The sequence below is a fragment of the Peromyscus eremicus genome, chromosome 6 (assembly GCF_949786415.1).
Source record: "Peromyscus eremicus chromosome 6, PerEre_H2_v1, whole genome shotgun sequence".
NCBI lineage: Eukaryota > Metazoa > Chordata > Mammalia > Rodentia > Cricetidae > Peromyscus > Peromyscus eremicus.
Genome location: NC_081421.1, coordinates 12,756,173 through 12,776,483, shown reverse-complemented (window position 1 = coordinate 12,776,483; position 20,311 = coordinate 12,756,173). Strand labels below are relative to the sequence as shown.

At 40.0% G+C, this 20,311-nt stretch overlaps 1 protein-coding gene across 1 annotated transcript in view; it reads right to left on the bottom strand.

Moving 5' to 3' along the window:
• Positions 1-913: 913 nt before the first annotated feature.
• Mfsd8 (major facilitator superfamily domain containing 8) overlaps positions 914-20,311 on the bottom strand; it is a 30,357-nt gene continuing 10,959 nt past the window's right edge. Inside the window, exons 3-12 of the mRNA XM_059265173.1 lie at positions 19,862-19,905; positions 17,922-18,162; positions 16,698-16,811; positions 15,382-15,526; positions 13,611-13,666; positions 10,231-10,339; positions 7,441-7,575; positions 5,955-6,058; positions 5,623-5,870; positions 914-3,044 (exon numbers count right to left, since the gene is read on the bottom strand). Coding sequence (XP_059121156.1) covers positions 2,838-3,044; positions 5,623-5,870; positions 5,955-6,058; positions 7,441-7,575; positions 10,231-10,339; positions 13,611-13,666; positions 15,382-15,526; positions 16,698-16,811; positions 17,922-18,162; positions 19,862-19,905 — 1,403 coding nt within the window. The 3' untranslated portion in view covers positions 914-2,837. The remainder of the gene's footprint in view (positions 3,045-5,622; positions 5,871-5,954; positions 6,059-7,440; positions 7,576-10,230; positions 10,340-13,610; positions 13,667-15,381; positions 15,527-16,697; positions 16,812-17,921; positions 18,163-19,861; positions 19,906-20,311) is intronic.

Below are 20,311 nucleotides of genomic sequence, written 5' to 3'. Positions count from 1 at the left end.
GGGCAGAGGGAGGCCATTAACTTGCACAGGACCCTCTGCCTTGCTAGGTCAAGAGGGAGGAACTTTGTTAGGAGTTTATAGGCACCTTTTGTAAGAAGTTTTCTTTCACCCACAGTGATCAGAGGGGGTCAGATACTCGGGGTCTGAGTTACAGGCAGTTGTGAGCCACTGTGTTGGTTCTGAGTCCACAATAAGCAGTAAGCACTCTAAACCCCTGGACCACATGAAAACGTGAAGTTTTAATCTTGTAAGTTAAATGTTAGGCATCGTTACTGAGGTTTATCATTTCACTTATATTGAGATTTGATCTACTATGGTCATTTGTCAATGTAGTCATGATATACTATTCATCTTTTCTTTATAATTAGAACCTTGAATTTAATGAGGAATCCATATTTAACTTAATAGGACTTTCCAGTCCCTACACTTCAGCCACTTTGGACCCCTCCCCAAATGCCTTACCTCTAGGTTGTGTGCAATCCTGCCTTCTGCCTAAAGTGCATTTGTCCCACCCTTTCCCACTCCAGTCATCTCTTACACCAGGTACCAGCAGATCCTTATTTTCCTAGAGATTTCCTAGTGCTGCTCTTCATTTGGGCTCCTTCTGGCCTATATTACTGTTCCTCACCTTTCTTTCCCACAGCCAACCTCTTAAGTATCTGTACCAGCTAATTAGAGTCTGAGGTTCGAAGCCTAGCAGTTACTGCTCACATTTCAACAAGTACATGGGAATAGGCATGTGTTCCGGGCTTCTTAGTATGTACTGAAAGTTGACAGATACAAATCCTTACAATCTTGCTTTATTTGAAATGAACACTCATAGTGTAAGACAAAGTTATAAATAAATCGTCAACAGTAAATGGTAGCCAGAATTTTCTCTTAAAACAAGTTATTCTTAAACTGATACAAATAGTTTATCATTAAATTAAAAATTATAAGTTTATTTCACTTTAATACATGAAATGAGCTTGAAAAGCTTGTTTTATAGAGAAGCATAGTGGCTAGAGATGCTTTATGAAGTGACAATCCATTCAAAATAAGGAAATCACCTTTTGCTAGGTTTTCAAGAACCCTTCTTTAATACACACTAACAGTTTTCATACCTTACAGTTGTTGTCTGCGTTTCAATTTACCCTCACTTTGTTCTACTCAAGACTTCACGTGTGCTAACTTTCCCTCCTAGTTCTTTCCGTAAACCTGTCACTTCCCTCACTTCTTTGGTGGCGAGGTGTGCATTGGTCTGCTCTCCCAAGAAACACATGCCTCAGTAAAAAAGAAGGTGCAGTCACTTCTGCAAGGTTATAATTACCTGAATTATAGTATTATAATTCTAGGGTTGGGAAACTTGTGTTATGTTCTTGCTGGGCACGTGGTGTGCTGATATAGAAGCTTCTTCACTCAGTACACTTAAATTTTTCTCCCCAGATATTTCTGCAAATCTGAGTCACTAGTGCAAATAGTTCATCACAGTTAAGTAACTGGCAGTATAACTTCCGGGCATTTTTCCTATTCTGAAAAGTGCAGCAATCAAGAGGTAGCCTCTGAAGACATTTACATAAGAACTATGCTTCCATTCATTTGACTGTGTCAGGGAAGCAGGATCTTATCTTCAGCCTTAATATTGGTGTGAGAAACTAGTGTGATACACAGGAACTTGGAGAGAACTCTCATTCAAAGGAGTTAATACTTCTGTCTTTGCATAGAACACAAAGGTAGAGTTGAAGGTCAGAAGTGACCCTAAAGACTAAAATCCAGGGCCTGACAACAGAAATGGACTGAAGCAAAATGCTGCCATCATTTAGTGTGATGGCTTCCGCAGACTGTATAGTTTGAGGTGGAGAGTACCACGTTCACGGTCACAGAATGGGAAAACACTTGTGCATGGTGTGCAGTGATTCCCATACATACAGCAGTGTTCTAGTCCCACAGAAGTAGAAACTATGCCGTTTGATTAGTCAGTCTCCTTTGGCCATTCTGCCTCAAATCACAGCCTGACCAGACAGGAGTGTCAACAGCATTCAAAGTCCAGCTGCAGTACTCCTGCTATGATGGGTCTGCAGAAAGGCTGGAAACAGCTGTTCCTCTCACTACTGAGATGGGACACTGAAAGGTCAAAGTCTGCACTAGAGTTTAAAGGACTTGGAAAATAGTGATAATCTTAAGGATCCATTTGCTGTTAATACCGTATTAAAAAACACATTTGTCTTATGTTTCTAATGTGAATTTACTAGCACTTGAAAATGTAGTCCTTTTAAAGGCAGTAAAAGCCACCTTGACCCTTAGTCCTCTTTAGTCCTCAGATATTAGCATACTCTTGCTCACAGGTTAATTTAGAAGTGAGATTCTAAAATAAAATAGAGGTGCAATGTGCAAATTACACTAAGAAGAGATAATGGGCTCACCCTAGGCAGGAAAGAAAAACTAAAGCCTTGTCTGGTGGTGGGTGAGCTAAAAGAATTTAAGGCTCAGTTTTATTTCATTAGGAAGCTGAATACTAGTGCATTTTTATTTTAAAAAAAATTAAAGATTAAAATACTTGCATTTTTGTTTTTTAAAAAAAAAAAACAAAACGTTTCATTCTGCTCTGGCTGATTAAAACAGAACTTTCCTCCAGTTCCACTTCATTAGTCCATTGTTTTAGAGAGAGCTCCACAGTTTACATTGAGTGCAGTTTCACAGCTACAGAGCATTATCTATCCACTGTTGAGTTCATGGGACTCCAATAGGGTATAAGAAAGATAATTCACTTTGGATAAGGAGATTTGCACATCTTACCATTCATAGTTAAGTTACTCAGCATGGTTCTGCTACTCAAGGCTGAGTTGGAGACTGCTAGCTTATTCCTGGATCCTCCCGTATCTGACAGAAAAGGCAACAAGTCTTCTGTAAACAGCTCCCATGAGTGAGATGGTGAGCACCACTATTCCACACACAAGGCTAAATGCCCACCGCGGGCCCAAGTAAGTGTACACATGGCTGATGAACACAGGCCCAAGAATCCGTGCTGCACTTCCAGAAGCAGATAACCAGCCCATGTACATACCCTGTAAGGGGGTAAGGTAGAGGACAACAGATGGATTCATGTTTAGTTATTTTAAAATAAAAAGTCAGCCAGGTGGTGATGCCTTTAATCCCAGCACTCAAGAGGCAGAGGCAGGTGGATCTCTGAGTTTGAGGCCAGCCTGGTCTACAGAGCAAGTTCCAGGACAGCCAGGGCTACACAGAGATATCTTGTCTCAAAAAACAAAAACAACAAAAATTGATCTGAGAGAGTTTCAGGACAGCTAGCGCTACATGGAGAAACCATGTTTCAAAAATCAAAAACAAAAACTGATGTGAGCTGAAGAGATGGCTCAGTGATTTGGTAGCGTTTGCCTTATAAGTCCAAATACCTGGGTTCAGTCCCCAGAACTTAATTAAAAAGGTGAGTGTGTGTGGGTGAATCTCGGGGTTGCGGGGGTTGGATAAATATGATCAAAACGCAGTATGTGAAAGTCTCAATAAAAATAAGAGCAACGGGCTTGAGAAATGGCTCAGAGGTTAAGAGCACTGGCTGCTCTTCCAGAGGTCCTGAGTTCAATTCCCAGCAACCACATGGTGGCTCACAACCATCTATAATGAGATCTGGTGCCCTCTTCTGGCCTGCAGGCATATGTGCAGGCAGAACACTGTATAAAAATAATAAATAAAAATCTTAAAAAAAAAAAGCGACAAAAAGAAATGAGGCATGGTAGCATGTGCTTGGAATACCAGAATTGGGAAGTCAGAGACAAGCAGAACCTTTGGGTTCCCCAGGCAGCCAACCAGCCTAGCCTACATATATACTGAGTTCTGGGCCAAGGAGTGCTGGTATTAAAGGCATGAGTTGCCATGCCTGACTGTTCATTTAGTCTTTGTGTGGAGGTGTGTCCCTAGTCACAGGTCACATAGGCCTCCTGATCTGGGTGCTAGGACCTGAACTTCAGTTCTCTGGAAGAGCAGTAAGCACTCATGACTGCTGAGCCATGTATCCATCCCCTTAGTTTGCTTTTTGAAGTTCTTGCACGATAGTCTGGGTTTACCTAAGGGTCACCAAGTAGCCTTGGCTGGCCTTAAATTCCAAATCTTCCTGCTCCTGCCTCAGAAATGCTGGGATTATAGTCATGGGCCACTACTGCCATCTCAGTTTATTTTATTTATTTATTTGTTTGTTTGTTTATTTATTTTTGAGGCAGGATTTCTCTGTGTAGCTCTGGTTGTCCTAGAACTTGCTTTGTAGACCAGGCTGGCCTCAAACTGATATCCAACTGTTTCTGCATCCCGAGTGCTGGGATTAAAGGCATGTATTACCACCACCTGGCCTCAGTTTAATTTTTAAAGATTAAGATATAACTGCCATTAAAAACAAGAATTAAAAATATATAGAAAATAAGTAAATACCAGTCCAGTTATGAGTAAGTGATACTACATATATAAAATGAAATACAGTGTCTCACTGAAAGTAAATCTAAAGAATCCATGGCATACTTCATAAAGTGCATATGCCCATTTACATAGTCACAGAGAAGGTACTGGGAATGGAGTGTGACATCATTAAAATATCAGTAGTTATGACCTCTCTGAAACTACTATTCATATTGCATCTATAGATTTTTGATTTTATATAATGAATACAGAAATTACTTGTTTTGTGTGTGTATGTGTGCATGCCAGAGATCAAACCTAGGGTGTCAGGTATTCCAGGATAAAAGCTCTACCATTGAGCAGTACTTCTAGCCTCTGAACTTTTTTGTATGTTTTTGTGTTATTTGAGACTGAGTCTCACTATACAGCCCTGGCTGTCCTGGACCTCACTGTGTAAACCAGGCTGGCCTTGAACCTGCAGTGATCCTCCTGCCTCCGCCTCCTGAATGCTGAGATTACAGCTGTGTGTAACCATAACTAGGTCACCCCTGACATTCTTAACTTAAAAGTGAATTTTGGACCAGGGCTTTAGCTCAGTGGTGGAACACTCACCGAGCATGTGCAAAGCCTAGGCTCCAATCCTAGCACCACAGAACACACAGTTAAACTGAAAATACATATAGGGAGCTCGCAGTGTGGCTCAAGGTCCTGAGTTTAATCTCCGTCACAACACAGAAAAGGAAACATACAGAGCTGCCAAACTGTTGAAGACCGCTGTGTTTTCATCTTTTTGTAACAGCCTAAATCCAATTTGGCTGCCTATTTTGGTTTTCTCCTGTCTACTTTAAGAATGAGTATTAGAAATTTAAAGTTCAGAGATCTTTTTTCAATGAAAAGTATTTTGAGCTCATAATTATTGAATTCAAGACATTATAGTTCTGCCTTGGCAAGGTTGTATTTCAGCAGAAATCTTAACTAAACACATTACAAACTTTCTGAGTGATGGAGGCAGACAGAACCTAAAGCTCAGGCCTTCGCGGGATACAAGTGAGCTCCAGCTCCAGAGCTGTCTAAGAAATCCACCTCTCCCCCAAAAATTAGCCTTCTGTTTTGTTTTCCTTTTTCATTTGAAATGCTCAATCAGATTTTTAGAGTCTGCTAAGCCAGCTTGTGTAAGAACAGAACTATAGAAAAGGCAATGTGGAAACTATAATTCACATGGGTACAGTGCTGAGTTACCTGAGGTTTGGGTCCTAGAACTTTTGAATATAGTGTATAGGACATGACGTTGCAAGCTGGATAGCCTATTCCAACTAGCATAGCAGCTGTCAGGAACTGGGCCAGATGGATCACCGGGGTGTACAGGCACCAGGCTTGTTCAATTGGGCACCCGGTTGGCTGTTCACTGTGATCTTCTCTTGGAGAATTCCAAAGATCAACAATAATTTCCCCAAATGTAGTATTAGGGATCGAGCTGTTGTGTAAATCTGTAAAATAAAGTGAAGATAAGGTATCACTCGCTACTTCTAAAGAATGGCAGGGCTGGTGCTGAAGAATTAAAACCACCGTACCTTGCCACTGTACTTTGGGAAACTCATTGCCCCAGGGTAACAAGATAAAGAAGCCGACCCATACAACCACGAGTCCTCCCAGGAGAATAGCACGCTCATCAATCCTGTTGAACAGAAACTCTGATTGTGAAATGCAGTATGAATTCACGTTGCATGACCACAACTAAAAAAATTTAAGTAAAATTGTTATACAATTCATTTTTTTTCATTTTTTCATTCAATTAATTTATCAATTAATGCAATTCTAAATAGAATCCCCCACTGAAAGCACCCAGTACCAACCAAGCATGGCAGTGTATACCTATAGCCTCATCACCTAAGTACCAGGCAGGAACCCTGGGAGGGAGTTCAAGGCCAGCCTGGGCTGCATAGTGAGACCCTGGGGGGGGGCGGGGGGGGGGGGGAAGGCTTCTCTAATAAACTGTTGATTTCAGATTAGGGGGTTGGACTCTAGATGATGAATGTATTTATCTTTTCCTACAGAAAGTAGAGCACTCACCGAGCATGTGCAAAGCCTAGGCTCCAATCCTAGCACCACAGAACACACAGTTAAACTGAAAATACATATAGGGAGCTCGCAGTGTGGCTCAAGGTCCTGAGTTTAATCTCCGTCACAACACAGAAAAGGAAACATACAGAGCTGCCAAACTGTTGAAGACTAAATTCAACTCCCAGCAGCACCACACACACAAAATGAGTTATGTGGTCAAATACTGAGAAATGATTATAACTGTATTTGCCATGGTGATGATATAGTGTTCATAAGATGGAGACCTAATTAGATGTTCTAAAATATATAAGCCTGTAAGCCCAGTACCTGAGAAGTGGAGGCAGGAGAATCAGTAATTCAAGGCTAGCCGGGGTACATGAGACCCTGACTCATAACAAAACACACACACAAAATCTATGTAAGTTCACTTTGTTCTTTGAGACATGGTCTCAATATGTAGCATGCAGGCACTCATGGTCCTCTTGTCTCAGCCATCAGTGTAGAGGCTTTAATAACCAGAATTTTCTAAACTTAATCATTCAATCTCATAAGACAATGTTTTATGAAATACACTTTGAGTAACAGACATTAAAACACAATATATAACAGTAGTTAGTATACAGTTACTTATTTGGTAAGGCATTTTACTTTTCCAAAGTGATGCCATAGAATATAAAAATATCATGCATTCTCAGTAAAGATTTTATCTTATTGCTAACTTTCAAGAACTATAATACGGCCAGGCATGGTAGTACATGCCTTTATTCCCTGCAGCACTCAGAAGGCAGACTCAGGCTTACCTATGAATTCCAGGCTAGCCAGGTCTATGTAGTGAGTTCCAGGCTAGCCAAGGCTACATAGTAAGACTCTGTCTTAATAACAAAAAACTTGTAACACATGAGAAAAATGTACTAGTACATTGATTTGTATTAGCATTGCTTCATGTTTCTTTTTTCAAAAAAAGATTTGAAGTAAAACTAAAAACATATAACTTACTTTTTGGAAAGTAATTTAACCCCCATGAAAACAATAACTGCCTCAACTCCAAGAACAGCAAGAATTATTCCATCATAGAGCACAGCCTGCTCCTGGGTCCAGGCGTACATGTCCATTGTTAATGGAGTGAGGATTCTAAGAAGAGAAAGCCAGGCTTATTCACTTCAATGACAGTCGTTACTAAGAATTAAATATAAGCATTCATAATAATACCTTCAAGAATATGCAACCCCTTGCATTTCAGTTTATATAAGGAACACAGTCACACTGTAGAAGTTTGCAAACAGGAGACAACATAAATCGATTACAGCCCCATGCTCTCAGCAACTATTCATGGTTACACTGTGGTTGAAATTAATCTCTTCTTGGTGGAGCTTTGAGCTTTAGGGGTGAGAGTCTGACTAGCCTCTCTTTGGGGGTCACTTCTACAGAGGGACTACTAGTTCCCTGTAAAGAGCCTCTACAAAAGTAATTTTTTTTCTTTTTTCAGAGCTGAGGACCCAACTCAGGGCCTTGCACTTGCTAGGCAAAAGCTCTACCACTGAGCTAAATCCCCAGTCCCTACAAAAGTAAACTTTATGTTGACATTTTCAAAGTCAGAAATTTATTTCAGTTTTGCTGGACATGCACTTTCTAGATGTTTCCCCCTCGTTATTAAAGTGTATATTCCCAGCAATGTCACACAATCATGTTATTAGTGCCTACTTGTTAGAGCCTAGTGGATTTTCCCTTCCATCAGCACTTTGTGTTTCTTCCCCTCCCTATGAATACCTCTGCCTTTATATGGCTGTCTCCTTCCTTGACAAGCCTAGCCCTATGTTCTACCATCTTCTGTTGGCTGACCAGAAAACAATCTATATTTTAAATGTTGTATTAAAAAAATAATAGTATCTTAAACTTTGAAATCAGATGAGCTGATATAGAAAACAAATGCATGCTTTCTCCAAGGGCTAAAGAGTTAACATGTGCCCTAGCAATTCCAATTCTTCCAGGTACACATCCAAGACCTGAAGGCCACAACTCCAGCAGCCACTTGCACAGCAGGATCACTCAACTTAGCTGCATGGTGTCAACAGAGTTCTCATCAGCAGATGAGTGGGCAGCAAAAAGTAGCTGCACCTGCCATAAGAAGTTAGGAAAGTGATACACGCAACAGGAAGAACTAAAACCTCACAGTCAATGAAATGAGACAGGCATAAAAGCAAAATACTGTATGATGCAGCTTATATGAGGTCCCTTATACAGACAGGTCATCAGGAGCTGGTGAAAGACATGGGGAGTAACCATGAGAGGGTGTGCAGCTGGTTTGGGATGATGACAAGGTTCTTCTCATGAACCACAAAGCTGTAACCATACTCAATGCCACTGTATTCAACTTTTCAAATGCAGCTAAAGGGTCTGGAGAGATGGCTTGAGACTAAGAGCACTGCTGCTCTTGCAGAGGACCCAGGTTTGATTCCCAGAACCACATGGTGGTTCACAACCATCTGTGATTCCAGTTTCAGGGACTCAGTTCTCGCTGCTGACCTCTCTAGCACCAGGCACACACATGGTGCACATATATTACATGCAGGCAAAACACTCATAACACATTTTAAAAAATAAAAATAAATCTAAAACTTTTTTTAAATGAGTTAAAATGCTGGGCCTAGTTGTACAGGACTATAAGCCCAACTATAGGAGGTTGAGACAGAAGGATCACAAATTTAAGCCCTGCCTGAGCTACAGAGGGAGTTTAAAGCCAGTCTAGAATGACTTAGTGAGAACCTATCTCAAATTAAAAAGTAAGCAGGTTAAGAATGTCCCTCAGCCTTGCCTGGCATGCTTGAGATCCTAAATTTAATCCCCAATATTAGGAGGGAAAGGTTAATGTGATAAATTTTGTGTGCTGTGTTTTTTGCATTAAAAACGTTCTCTAAAATGAATTATGACTTTCATGTAGGTGAATAATTTTGAAAATATACACACCGAGTACATCTACTGACAAGTATTGACACAAAAATGTTACAGTTGTATGGAAATAAGCCAAGTTGTCAAATTGTGACATTACAGCTTATGAGAGTTTAATACATGCTTCCCCTCCCCACTTGAAAAAACATAAAGTGGCTTTTTGCAGGGCCCGCGAGCATGCGTGTGTGTGTGTGTGTGTGTGTGTGTGTGTGTGTGTGTGTGTGTGTTGCTGCTGCATTTGCATATTTTTTCTATTTTGAAAGGATCATGTAATTTTACAAAAAAGGATGAATGAAACCTACACAGTTGAGAATTTTATAATTTTTGATCAAGGATTAAACAGAGCTAATATTGCCAGACTTAGTGTTAATTATGTCATGATACAAAATCTATACACACTTATATTTAAGTTTGGTCATGGTGGCACAGCACTTGGGAGACAGAGACAGTCAGATCTCTGTGAGTTCAAGGCCATCCTTCCTGGTCTTCATAGAGAGTTCCAGGACAACCAGGTTACATAGATCCTGTCTCAAAAAAGCAAAAATTTTACTTAAGAAAAAAATGTGCTTTACATAAGTTTTTAAAAACAAAATCTAGCCGGGCGGTGGTGGCGCATGCCTTTAATCCCAGCACTCAGGAGGCAGTGGCAGGCAGATCTCTGTGAGTTCGAGGCCAGCCTGGTCTACAAAGTGAGTTCCAGGAAAGGCGCAAAACTACACAAAGAAACCCTGTCTTGAAAAAACAAAACAAAACAAAAAATCTATATGCATAATTAACACTGCATTAAACAACATGGATTAGTAAGTAATCAGATTTAAATAAAGACAGACTAAAACTTACGTTTCAAAAAGGGCAAAGATAAACAAAACCACAAAAAACAGAACATTGGTAGCCACAACAGCAACTTGGTCAATGCTTCCTTCAGGATTATGAACTTCATCTGTAGTTTCTATAAACAGGAGAAAAGTAATATTACTTATATGTGTGATTTTTCATATAATAAAATAATATGAAACTATTAACTGGGTGTGGTGGCTCACACCTTAATCCCAGCACTTGGGAGGCTGAGGCTGAATGATCACAGCAAGTCTGAGGCCAGTCTGGGATAAGGGGTGTGGGGGAAAAGAAAGAAAATAAAAGTAACAAAAAGGGAGGAGTTTGGGAAAGGAGGGAAGGAAAGGGAAAGAAGTAACAAGATTCAGAGAGTAAGTAATCTTCAAATGGTATTTAACGTAAGGGGCCACTCTTCCTGGAAGTGTATTTGAGTTTCATTATCTACAGGAATTACTCGGGTTAGTTTATGTTGGTGTCTCCCAATCCAAAAGAGTGTGTTTTATAGATTTCTTGAAAAATACATTTGCTTTCAATTCCAGGTACAGATTTTTCTACCTTACTAAATCTTAATTTTATAATGATTCTATTAAATTCTATCAATAGTTCATTAAACCAGTTCCCAGTTCCTTTCAATGGCTCTTATTTTATTTCAACACTATATGAAGTTAGTGTTAGTAAAAATCTTTCTTTGGGGACCAGTGAGATGGCTCAAAGGGAAAAGACACTTGCTGCCAACTAGAGACCTGAGTTTGATCCCTAGACCTACATGGTGAGAGCTGACTCTCAAAGGCTGTTCTGTGATCCCTACATGCACAGCGTGTCATACACACAAAATAAACATAAATATTTAATTTTTCTCTTCCCTGTCATTAAAAAAAGTTATGTTAGATTTATGGGGAGGAAGGGGGTGGGCAGGGGTGACAGGCAGACGGGAGGCAGGGGGAATGAGAGTGGTCAGTATTTATTGTATAGATGTATGAAATTGTCTAAGAATACATTAATTAAAAGTTGTGTTAATGCTGGGCTTGGTGATATACACAGTTATCCCTGCCTGCACTCAGGAGGCTTAGGCAACAGCATCATGAGTTGAAGGCCAGCCTGAGCTATATAACAAGACCTATCTCAAAAATAAAAATTATTTGTATCTTTGCATGGCAGTGGCTTTAGAGGGCAGAGCACGATTTCTCACCTTGAACTATACAATTAAATCATATATTAAGTACAGACATTCCTGACATAACTTCAAAGTCATATACAGCCATATATCTGTTCACACCCTTATACTGTTACTCATTGTGAACGATGGAAGTAACACAAGAGTGGACATGTATGCTGTGGGGGAGAGCGGGGTAAAGGAGAGGCATGGTATAGCCTTCCTTGACATAGAAAGCTTGTGTATGTTTTTTGTAATAGTGTCTGCCCTTCTACCTCAGAGGAAAGGAGACTTAGTAATGTCTATACTATTTATAGGGAGTGGCTTTTGACTTTTGTTTCCAGTCACACCAAGGATACTGGTCACCTTCATCCAGGTCCCTTCACAGAAGCAGGCCCTAGTTCTTCCGACCCTTGGAATATTTGGGGTACACCTTTCTAATACTTAGTTACTACCCAGGGCCTGTCTTGACTTGTTTGAATGCTGCCCCATCAGATTGAAATTTCCTACATATATGGTTATTTTCTGCAGGCTCTATTCAGTGCGGGCTGCTGTAAGGAATCTCAGAAATGTATCACAGGCTGAGGAAATTGACTAAGTGTCCTAATTATAAGAATTTTAGGGCCCAGCAGTGGTGGCCCATGCCTTTAATCCCAGCACTTGGGAGGCAGATACAGGTGGATCTCCATGAGTTCAAGGCTGATATGGTCTACAGAGTGAGTTCCAGGATGGCTAGGGCCACAAAAAGAAACCCTGTCTGGGAAACCACACACACACACACACACACACACACACACACACACACACACACACAGAATTTTAATGAAAGACTACTTCAGTATATTGATCCAATTTTTAAATTAAATTGATGGGTTGATTTTGACACATATTAGTGTTTTGTCTGCATATATGTGTATGTTTGGTGCTTGCAGAAGTCAGAAGAGGGCTTCAGGTCCGCTGAAACTGGAGTTACAGACAGTTGTGAGCCACCATGTCCTCTGCAAGAGCAGGCGTGCTTTTAACTGCTGAGTCATCACTCCAGCCCCGCCTCCCAAACTTTATGTAATTAGAAATTACAATCCCACTCAAAGAAAACTTCTTTAAACCTGACAATCTTTAAATATTAAAAAAATCATGTGAGTTTTTACCATATGCATTTTATCAAGATATTTACTGAAATATAAAAATGATTTTATATGAATGTATTCAGTAAAATTACATTTGTTTTTTGTATAGTTTTATAAAATCACTGAACAAGTACCAACTTGCTTTCTTTCATACAGTTCAAGGCCACAATCGGTAACTAAATAATAATTTATTCAGTAAAATATTCCTACTTACCAGATTGGGAATTTATAAATAAGCCAAAAAAGGTTTAAAGGACTGGGCTGTGACAATGTGTAAAGTGTCCACTGTGCAAGCATAAAGGTCTGCGTTCAGATCCCCAGCGTCCACTGAAACTCAGATGTGAGGTGCTAACCACTGTAACCCAGCACTGGGGGACACAGACAGTGGACTCTTGGGGCTCCCTAGCCAGCCATTCTATTCAAAATGGCAAGTTTCAGGTCAGTGAGAGACTGTCTCAGAAATAAGTGGAGAGCAGATAAGGAAAACATCTGATGTAGACATCTGACCTCCATGTGCACCCACATGGGCAAGCATACCTGCACACATATACACACGTGCATACACCACACACCCACAAAATAATTTAAAAGATGAAAATATACATTTATAAAATAATAGAATGCTTACTATCATGTTAAAGGTATTGGGAATTGCTGGAAGCCAGGTGTATGTAGTCCAACTGTGATCCCAGCACTTACAAGGTTGAGGCAGAAGGATCTCAAGCTCTAGGCCAGCCTTGCCAAGCACATCGTCATTTTCAAAGTAAGCCTGGACTATATATTGAGACACTGTCTCAAAACAACAAAACCTGCTTGAAATAGAAAGGCCTCCCTGTACCAGGGTTACCGGAAATATGGCAAGGGGCACAGTGGTTTTAGGACACTAGCTATTTGAAAAAGACAAGTGATCATTAGCAATGGCTTTTAGCCTCACCAATAATAAACACCACATAACTGATAGGTATGGGTTCTTTTATTAATGTCGATTCCTTTCACCTTTGAAGATATTCTCCAGTCACCTACGTGTTGTGCTTAGAGGCAAAAGCCATGTAAATACCAAGCAAACAGGATGAGAATTTAGATAGTGCTACACAGGCTAACAGTACCTTCTCGAAAATTCACGCTCTTACACTGCCGTCCTGAATCATCTACACGATGCTCTCTAAAGAAAAGCATAGATATTAATAAGACCTTAATTCAGAAGCAGTTTTCTTATTATTGGCACCCTGCCTTTTCCACAGTCAGACACAATTTCTTTTATTAGCTTCTGAGAAGTAGTTATTAATTACTAATAACTATAACCAATAACCCTAAAAATACCTTTTTTCCAGTACTGGTCATGAAGCATAGGGCCTCATACATTCCAGAAAAGCAAGCCTCCAAACCTTGAGCTGGATCTCCAGTGTGAGCTTTGGTGAGAAAAGGCCCAGCACTGTTGTCCAGGCTGCTCTCAAACCTCTGGGGTCCCTAACCCTCCCACTCACTCTCCCGAATAGGAAGACTATGTGTCATCTAAAATAGTTTCAAAATGTATCTAGAAGCATACATGATTTACCTTAGTATGTATCTGAGGTTTTCAATGTTTTAAGAATTGTAAGTGGTTTTGGAAAATTAGATGAAGCACTCTAAAAAATATAACATAATAATATTGGGTTTGGTAGCACATACCTATATTCCCAACACTTCGCAGGCTAAGGCAAAAAAATCCTGAGTTCTCAGGCAGCCTTGGCTACATAGTAAGACTTTTTCTAAAAGATAAAGTAAAAACAAGATACAAAGATACAAAATACTGATACTAGTTTTAGAAAATGAAATACCATTTCTTTTCTTTTTCTGGTTTTCTGAGACAGGATTTCTCTGTGTAGCTCTGGCTGTCCTGGAACTCACTCTGTAGGCCAGACTGGCCTCAGACTCCCACAGATCTGCCTGCCTCTGCCTCCCAAGTGCTGGAATTAAAGGTGTGCGCCACCACTGCCAGGTGAAATACCATTTCTTTTTTTTTTCTTTTTTCTTTTTTTTTTTAAAAAGATTTATTTATTTATTATACACAGTGTTCTGTCTGCATCTGTCCTTGCAGGCCAGAAGAGGGCACCAGATCTCATTACAGGTGGTTGTGAGCCACCTTGTGGTTGCTGGGAATTGAACTCAGGACCTCTGGAAGAACAGTCAGTGCTCTTAACCACTGAGCCATCTCTCCAGCCCGAAATACCATTTCTATACTTAGAATTTTATAGTTAGTAAATGAAGAATAGATCTTCTTAATCTGTGTTATTCCTGATCTGTCTGCATACCAGTAATTGATCAAAAACTACAAACCCAATATAGGCAGCAAAACCCAAAGACTTCACAGGGCCAAGCCTCACAGCTCTGGTCTATAATGTCAGCTGCCTGGAGGCTGAGGCAGAAGGACTACAAATTGAAGGCCTGACTGGTACTCAGAGCACCAAGCAACTTAACAGGACCATAAATCAAAATAAAAATTAAAAAGGGCTGGAGAGGGCCTTCAGCAGCTAAGAGCATTTGCTGCTCTTGCTGTGGACCCAGGTTTGGTTCCTGGCACCCAACTGTGTGTAACTCCAGTTCCAGGGGACCCAATTCTCCCTTGTGGTACCTGAGGACACTGCATGCATGTGGTCCACATACATACATATAGGCAAAACACTTTAAAAACATAAAAATAAATCTATAAAGGGGGCTAGGGGCCTGGGAGATACAGAGTAGTGGTAAAGGGCTTGCTTAGCATGGGTGAGCCCCAAGGGTCAATGCCCAGTGCTACAAATACAAAAAGACTTCATAGGGATAATTATCCTTCAGTAATAACAAAGCCTGTTAACTTTTAGAATTTATAAACACAGCTTATCACTTCTGTGTAGTTACCTTAATATAAAGAGAATCAGAATAATGTTTAGAATTCCCAGGAAGGCGCCAAGTAAAACTGGTGCTGTGTACATGTTGATCTGCAGTTTAATGGTGTCCCATGTTACACCCTTTTCTCCAATGAGTGCAAAGCAAGTCTGAAATACTAAAAAAGTAATACGTATACAAGTAAGTTTTGATATGAGAAACATAAGCTGAAAACTGTAAAAGATGCTTACCACAGAACTGTTAGGGTCTATATGAAGCCACCATGTGTATTAAGGAATCTCAGCTGGAGTGAGAAAACTGACGCTTGGTTGATGGAGACAATTTATTCTTTTCTTGTATAAATCACAGATATACATATGTGGGTATGTGTATATATATATATATGTATATATATATACACAAATATGTTAGTATATGTGATAAGATATGTGGTATTAAATTTTCATGCAGGATGGCAGCAAGCACAAAGGTAAAAGGCCCATTGAACAATCTGGTTGACTCAAATAGTTAGACATTTAATCAACTTCATTACAAGAAGAAAATATAACAGTTTCAAGTCAAATATTTTGAATATTACTGTGCATGTGGCACTTAAATTATACATACTTAGTATCACTTAATATTAAATCTGTAGTTAAAACTTGGATGGAACAGTTCTGGTCTTCACTCATGGCTGAGATGATTTTCCATGGGCCTGTCAGTAACTGGGATCTAACTTCAGCTGAAGACAAAAGCAGATGCTGCCCTTACAATAGTACTGGGTACAAAGTACCCAGAAAAATGTGAGCTCTGAGCCCCGGACTCCCCCACCTACTTTGGTGACTCTGGACACACTATACTGTGGGATCCTCACCTGTAAAATGAGGCAAGCAGCATTCAACTAAGAGCTCTGTTTGCAAGGCAAAATAATCTAACAATATTAATGTATTAAAAACATTAATGTCCCTCCCTGCTAAGGCTATAGCTCAGTGGTAGAGTGCTTCCTAGCATGCATAAAGCTTTGGGTTCAGTAGTCAGTCAGACACACACACACACACACACACACACACACACACACACACACACACGCAGTTTGGGGGGATTATTGTTTTATTTTTGTGATGATTTTTAGTTAACATATGAAATGTTTCACTATGATATTTTTATGCATATATATCACTATACTTTACTCTTGTTAACCCCTCTTACTTCCCTGGCTCCCTTCCTCCTTTCTAAAGTTTCTCTCCTTTTCCCTTTGGCCACAAAGCTTCACACATGGGTTACATTTAAATCTGAACCTCAAAGATTTTCCCAATTCAAATTTAAGAAGTCAAGTAAAGACTGCCTACCTGGACCCAGAATAAAGCCCAAGGCTTGGCATGTGCTTGTATTGGCCATGGCACTTGTCCTTTCCTGAAGGGAAGTAGCACCAGCAATGTATGATCGAACAACAGCTACATTTCCTAAAGAAACAGGAGCAGAGTAAAGGAATCACCCTTCAGCTATCATACTCACCTCACTTGGCTTTATACAGAGCAAGAAATACTGATGGTCATGTCTTCCTTTATGCCATTGTACAAAATGTGTAAGATTTTTATTGAACAAATATATAACTAAGGGAAAAAAGTATTTTCACTGATACAGAAATAGTGCAGCTAGGCTGGGTGGTACACACCTGTAATCCCAGCAACTGGGAGACAGAGGCCAGCCTAGGCCACATAGTGTGTTCTAGGCCAGCCAAAGGTATATATTAAGACTCTGTCTGAAAACCAACTAACAACAAAACAAAAATCAAAATAAAACAAGCCTGCTCACATGAGTAAAAACAGTTTTTAGATAATGTAAAAAACGGCATTATAATACCAAGATTTTCTCATCAATTAATAGACAGCTGTATACTAACAGCAGAGTGCTATGCTGTAAGGAAATATGTCACAAACTACATTCACAGACATGTAATACAGAAACAGAAAGAGTCCACTAAGAATGTAACTAAGCAATTTTGGTCTGGAGAGGGCACAGTGGTTAAGTTAAGCATTCATACTGCTCTTGTAGCAGACCTGTGTTCAGATCCTAGCACCCATATCAGACAGCTAACAAGCACCTCTAACTCCAGCTCCAGGGGATTCAATGCTGTCCTCTGGTCTCTGAGGGTCCTGCTCTCGCATGCATATCTCCACATACACAATAAAAATAGAAGTTTTTTTTAATTATTAAGCATATTATTTTATAGTAGAGACTCTGCTAGGAACCACAGAGCATTTAAAAAATATAATTTACTGCTTCTAATGCAAATGGCTTACTATAATTGATGAGAAAAGATGGAACCAAGGAAAGGCCAGAAACAGGTCAGAAAAGAAAAGGATCCATTCAAGAGCAAGAAGCTCTAGAGGACTCCACACTAGATAAAGCACTCAATGTGTATCTTGAAGATGAAGACTAATGGAAATAAAGGAGAGAACCTGTAGGTAATAGGAGGATCATGATGTATGTGGGATGACACAGGGGAGACATGGCTATGAACAGTAGGAAGAATGTGAATCTCACACACAAATACACACACACACAATTACCTGCTCCAAATCCCACCAATCCACGAGCAATCAACATGTAGTATTTATTATGAGCAGCTGGCACGTGGACATATGCATATAGGCAGTTGGCTGCCACCGAAATAAAGATGGAGACGATAAGAGGTTCTTTTCTTGGCCTATAATTAGACCATAAACCAAATAGAGGTGAAGCTACCATTTGGCCAAGACTAAATGAAGCAATAACCCAGCCCAAAAAACTTGCATCGGCTGTCTGATCAATCTGCAGAGAAAAGTAAATGCTTTAAGAATCATTACATAACAACAGTCTTAGGCTTCTGGCAGTTACAAACACTCTAAGGCAGACTTTCATGTGAATATAAGTCTTCAGACCACTGGGTAACTAAGTACCTGGGAACGTGGCTGCTAGATCAGTTAGTAAAACCATATTTACTTTGTAACAAATATCCAGGCTATATTCCAGAGTGGCTGAACCTTTGTATGTTAGTATTTCTGTGGAGAACTCCTGGTATATGTTAATAATCGTGGGGGAGTTCATCACTACACATTTGACATCATAGCACTGTATGGTAAGTACCAAGGATACAGCGATGAAGTGGAGTCATCCCTTGGTGTCCTCAGAACTGACTCCAGGACTCCCAAGGACACCAGAATGAGCGCACACACAAGCCCTTCATATAGAACATTTGCATACCAACTACACACACCCTCTACAGGTGTAAATCATCTCTGATCACTTGTAATACCTACTACAATGTAAATTCTATAAAGATACCTGTCACACAGTACAGTTCAGGGAGTAATAAAAAGAGATTTAAAAAAATACTTCCAAACCACAGCTACTCAAATTTTTGCATGCAGAAAAAAGGAAAGAGGACCAACTATGCAGAGAAAGCCTTCCCAGGCTAGGTGATGACTATCAGTGAAGGCTTTCCAGAGGCCATGAGAGGAGCAAAGGCTGGAAGGGTGAAGAAAGGTGGAAAGAGGGAAGGGAAGGAGAGAGAAGGAGAACACAGGAAGGAAGGAAGGAGCTACAAAGAAGCTAGGAAAGGTGACTGAGTGTGACCTTGCAGAGCCTGGGTCACTGAAGAAGTTGTCTAACACACTGCTGTCTACTTATCTGCTATAGGCCAAAGCCTAACACTCATGGGTCTTTTTAAAAAAATCAATAAGCAAGGAATGTGATGATAAAGATATAGAGGATCTAAGACTAAGTGATAGAGTTAAGACAGAAGCTGGTACAAAGGAGGGGACAGGGTAAGCCCCGCCCTTCATACGTGAAGGACAGAAAGCGAACTGAACACAGACTCTGCTTTCTTGTCACTGTTCTAGGACAGAGCAGTTTAACAACCACATAATGTTGGCATTGTCCCAGGCATCATATGTAATCTAGAGATGATTGCAGCATGGAGAATGTGCACAAGTTATATGCAAATACTACATCACTTTATGTAGGGACTTGCACATCCAAACATTTTGGTAGACTTTGAGGGGACCTGAAAACCAATCTCACAGGAATATCAAGAGATAGCAATATTGCCTATCCTTTTCTCAAAGTTTTCCTGAAAACCCAAATTAATTACACAGGAAAATCATGAAATTATTCCTCAGGAATATCATCTGCACATTTTAAGAATTCACGGTGACTACTTGCGCTGCTTCCACTAGGAAGGCAGTGACAGAAGGGGACATGGCTGACTAAAGAGGTAAGCACACCTGCACTCTGGCTGCCACTCTCTGGGCAAGAGTCTCTTCCTTGGCACTGCACCCTTTCTGCTTTAACTGTTTTTGTTTGTACAATGAAGCATATGACTAACTTACACCTCCTTTGAGAAACAATTATTTTAAGTTATTCCGGGACAGATCAAACTACAGAATACCAAAGACACTCTCTAGACAATGCTTAACAACACTAGAATTACCTCTACTATTACTTAAAGAACAAATTGAAATGTACAAACCTTTTGAAGATATGGCCAGATTGACATTATCACAATAGAAAAACCTGCAAAGAGGCAGACATGTTTACTTGCATTATAATAATTTAATCACTATTACAGGTATACCTTTTGGAAATACAGCACAGATTTTTAAAATATTCTGAGCCTGAAAAGTTATACACACAAATGCTTAATTTATCAAGCAGTGAAATCTTAATTCTCAGAAGGATAATAAACTCTAATATAAAGTAGAAACACAAGGTAATCATAGTCCTGCCTCTGCTTGACACAGCAAGAGCAAAGGATCTGCCTCTCTTCTCTCATATCCCTTACTGTAAGTGGAAATTACTGAACGCTTTGCCGAGCCTTCACAGCTGATGTGACCACAGGGAAGTTCTAGTTTTCTGCGGTGTTTGAAAGAGCAATCCACTGCAGGGAAGATGAAGAGAGTACACCATCTCAAGGGAGGTA